The 3,860-nt window shown below is 34.4% G+C and overlaps 1 protein-coding gene across 1 annotated transcript in view; it reads right to left on the bottom strand.

The window, feature by feature from the left end:
* GRID2 (glutamate ionotropic receptor delta type subunit 2) overlaps positions 1 to 3,860 on the bottom strand; it is a gene marked incomplete at its 3' end in the record, with an annotated part of 1,213,016 nt that overhangs the window by 132,772 nt on the left and 1,076,384 nt on the right. Inside the window, exon 12 of the mRNA XM_012807815.1 lies at positions 3,324 to 3,462. Within this exon, the coding sequence (XP_012663269.1) occupies positions 3,324 to 3,462 (139 nt within the window). The remainder of the gene's footprint in view (positions 1 to 3,323; positions 3,463 to 3,860) is intronic.

Raw genomic sequence — 3,860 nt, 5'->3', positions numbered from 1 at the left:
ATTTTGTGAATTTAATGCATACTCTGGGCAATGATAGATGTGTTAATTTATTTTATTATGGTAATTATTACATAACGTTTACGTATATCAAATAATCATATTGTCCACATTGAATACCAGGGGTGACAATTGAGTTCATGAACCTGCCACCATGTGCTTACATCGGCAGAACTATACAAATAGCTTGGTAAGGTTTCAAAACCTTGGTATATAAGCATCTCATGGTTGTGTTTGTGTCAACGTGTGGCAATGTCTTGAGGAGTATCATTAATTATTGTTGTATGTTTTCGTGTGCTGTTGTGAGAAGGTCAGAGCTTAAATTAGAGCAACAAACAAACATTAAATTTCTTGTTAAACTTGTCAAGAAGTGAAATCTGGAGTCCAAGTTCATGGGGATAATGCCATGAAGAAAACGGTAGTGTATAAATGGGTTAAATATTTTTCTGAGGGGAAAGTATCACTGATATGGAGAGGTCAGAGCAGCCAGGACTAAGCAGAACTAATGAAAACATTGAAAAAATTTGTCAATTTGTATATCAAAATCATTGGCTGACTGTGAGATGAGTAAATATTAATAGAGAAACAGGAAAATCTTAACTGCAAATCTTGGCATGAGAAAGCTGTGGGCAAAAAAGGTCCCAAAGAAGCTCACCAATTAACAAAAGCAAAGGAGTGTCACAGTTTGCCAAGACCTTTTGGAAAGGCAAGACAATGTTTTGGACCATGTTACCACTGGTGATGATTCATGAGTGATTTGACCAATACGACCCTGAAACGAAGCATCAAAGTCCACAATGGAAGTTAGTCAATTCTCCACAGCCAAAAAAAGTTCCATCAGTCCAAATTAATAGTCAAAACGATATTGCTAACTTTTTTGATGCCAGAGGGATTATTAATTATGGATTGATACCAACTGGACAATCAGTTAACCAAGTTTACTATTTGGAAGTAGAGAAAAGGCAGTGTGGAAAAAATGAAAATGATCTAAATTTTTCAACAACAACAACTCATGGCTCTTGCATCACAACAGTGCACCAGCTCCCAAAGCACTGTCTGTGAGGGAGATTTTAGCTAGTAAACAAATAACTGTATTGGGACACTCTCCCTACTCACCAGATGTGGCCCCCCAGTGACTTTCTGCTTTACCCAAAGATAAAGGAAATATTGAAAAGAAGACAATTTGATGACATTCAGGACATCAAGAGTAATACGATGCTTTGATGGCCATTCCAGAAAAAAGAGTTCCACTATTGCACTGAAGGGTGGACCAGGTGCTGCCATCTGTGCTTAGCTTCCCAAGGGAAGTACTTCAAAGATGACCTTAGCGCTATTCAGCAATGAGGCATGTAGCACTATTTCCAGGATGAGTTCAAAACTTAATTGCCGGTCCTCATATAGTCAATATTTATCAATTAATCTATTTTTCTTAACATGATTTATAAGTTTCTATTGATTGGATCTTCCAAAAAGTCTTGCCTTGAATCCTGATACCTATTACAGATATAATTAGTAGTTCATGTTGGGATATATGCCTATAGAACTGTCTCAACACAAAAGCCCCCTAATTTTTGACACTCTCTTTCCTCAGACCAAGTGAGGATTTGGAAAATGTCATTCTTTTCATCCCTATACTTAGCAATGGGTAAGGCTATCAGAAATTCTTTCTAATGTAATCTAAAAACAAAGGGCACTCTAAAGTTTAAATGTGTGGGATTGGAACTAATGTTGTGCAGTTAGAATATAGTTTCAGGAATCAGACAAATTTAAGGTCTTGTCTTTGCTCAATCACTAATTAGCTGCAGACTTCGGGCAAGTTACTTATCCTCTCTACTGCAGTTTCATCATTTATACAATGAGTTATTGATAGTATGTATTTTATAAGATGGGTGTAAGTATGAAATAAGATGATGTATTTACCACAAAACCTGACATCTTGTAAGGGATCAATAAATGCTTGTTATTATTTTCATAATTTTAGTAATTTCCTTGATCTTTTGACTGAGATGTTGTGATCATTTTCATTATTGTTTAAAGTACCATAATGCTGATGGAGTTACCAGTTTAAACTTCCCATAAATGGCATAAGTTTCAGTCTCTACAATTTACAATTTGTGCTGTACATACAAGGGGAATAAGTTGGGAGATCATGAAGGTTCTGTGGCAAAGGAATAATTGCAAAACAAGTTGAGGAGCATTGTTTGATAAGAGAAATTAAAAACATCATTTTTATAAAGGGATAAAATAATTGATTGCCTGTTAGCATTACTAGTTGAATTTGAGGGTTTCAACTTATATACCAAACAAATTGAAAGGAAAAATACACTACTTCCTTACAAATACACAATTCTTCACTTTTTAAAAATAAATCTATAGTACTTTTGTGGCTACCAGTCAACTTAATTTACCTGTTTTTTAAAAGGCAAAAAGTGGTCTTATGTTTTCTTCGAAGAACAAGTTATATTCCTAAGGAATTCCCCAATGTATCTGTTTATTCTACTTTAGAATTGGTAGATTTTTGAGAAATGAATGTTTAACTTCAGGAAAAATTAAATTAAACTACCTTCTTTTCAGATGAGTAAAACACTTTCAGGAAAATTTTTCTTAAAGTAACATGTAGAACATTATGTTTTAATAAGGTGATAAGTGTATTTAGTGCTGATCTTATAGCATGAAACTGCAGAAGAAAAATCGTCTGGTAGACAAAAGACTTTTAAGCTGTAAGGATTCATGGAAATGGCGTGTGTGAATGGAGGCACTGATTTGGGTAATTTTTAAGATTTAAGTAAATGCACCATAGTGACCATTTCACACCACTGTTACTGCAGCTGCTATACAGATGTAACCACAACATACAACGTAACAAAGGGATATACCAGGATTTATTGATTGATTGCTACTCTTTCTTCTGCTCATCATCCTTTAATTTCTCAAACATCTTCCTATTAAACCGTTTATTCTGGCAGGGAATAATGGGGCAGATTTCAGGCAAAGAGTATTTTTTATTATTCTTTTTCACAGTGTTACTCAGACATAGCCACTCTTTGTGGAGGTCAAAGTTCTACAGATGTGTCATCCTTTCAGGAAAATGTGGGAAGCAACATTCAAGTGGTAGAAAAAAATTTATTTTATAAAAAATTCTCTACCAGCACTATAGTTTTGGAAGTTGGACTACCCCGTGATACTTTGCAGGATCATAAAGTTAAGTCTTTTCTCAAAGGGAAATTGTAAATTTATTATTAGATATGTATACTTATTCTAAGATACCGTTAGCCGCTCTTGTTATTATTCATACTTTATGGCCACTGGAATCTTTGTCTACTTACTGGATGGAGCTTTCGATGCGGGTAATAGTGAGGAAAGCGGCAAGGTTCGCTGTGTAAGATGAGATGACAATCAAAGCAAATAGCCACCAAGCCCCCATCATCATTCGAGTAGCCAGAGTCGTGTATGGGACTTCCCCACCTGTGAAAATAAGTAGAGATTAAAAGAACATCAACAAGTATTTATTGAGTATCTGAGGTCATACATGTTCAATACAAAATAGTGAGAATCTTTGTATTTAACATCAGCATTGATTCTCTTTTCATCAATGATTCAATTTTCATCACTTTGTATTTAATTCTCTTCTATAAGAATATGGGAGATTAGTCAAAATAAGCATGACAAATATTTATTGTACTATGTTTAAATGATAGCTCATCAACCTTCCTGTTCAATTCTCTCATTACTAACACAGAAATACACTTTCTTTCTAGGAACTTCATTAGTTAGGTGATATTAATACTGCTATGCTTATACTTAATGTAACTTTTCCAAATTTCCAGCTAAATAAATAATATTGAAAGGATTATTTTTTCGTT

This window comes from Otolemur garnettii, unplaced genomic scaffold (genome assembly GCF_000181295.1).
Source record: "Otolemur garnettii isolate 467f Iridium unplaced genomic scaffold, OtoGar3 scaffold00076, whole genome shotgun sequence".
NCBI lineage: Eukaryota > Metazoa > Chordata > Mammalia > Primates > Galagidae > Otolemur > Otolemur garnettii.
This window is presented reverse-complemented; position numbering and strand designations above follow the sequence as displayed.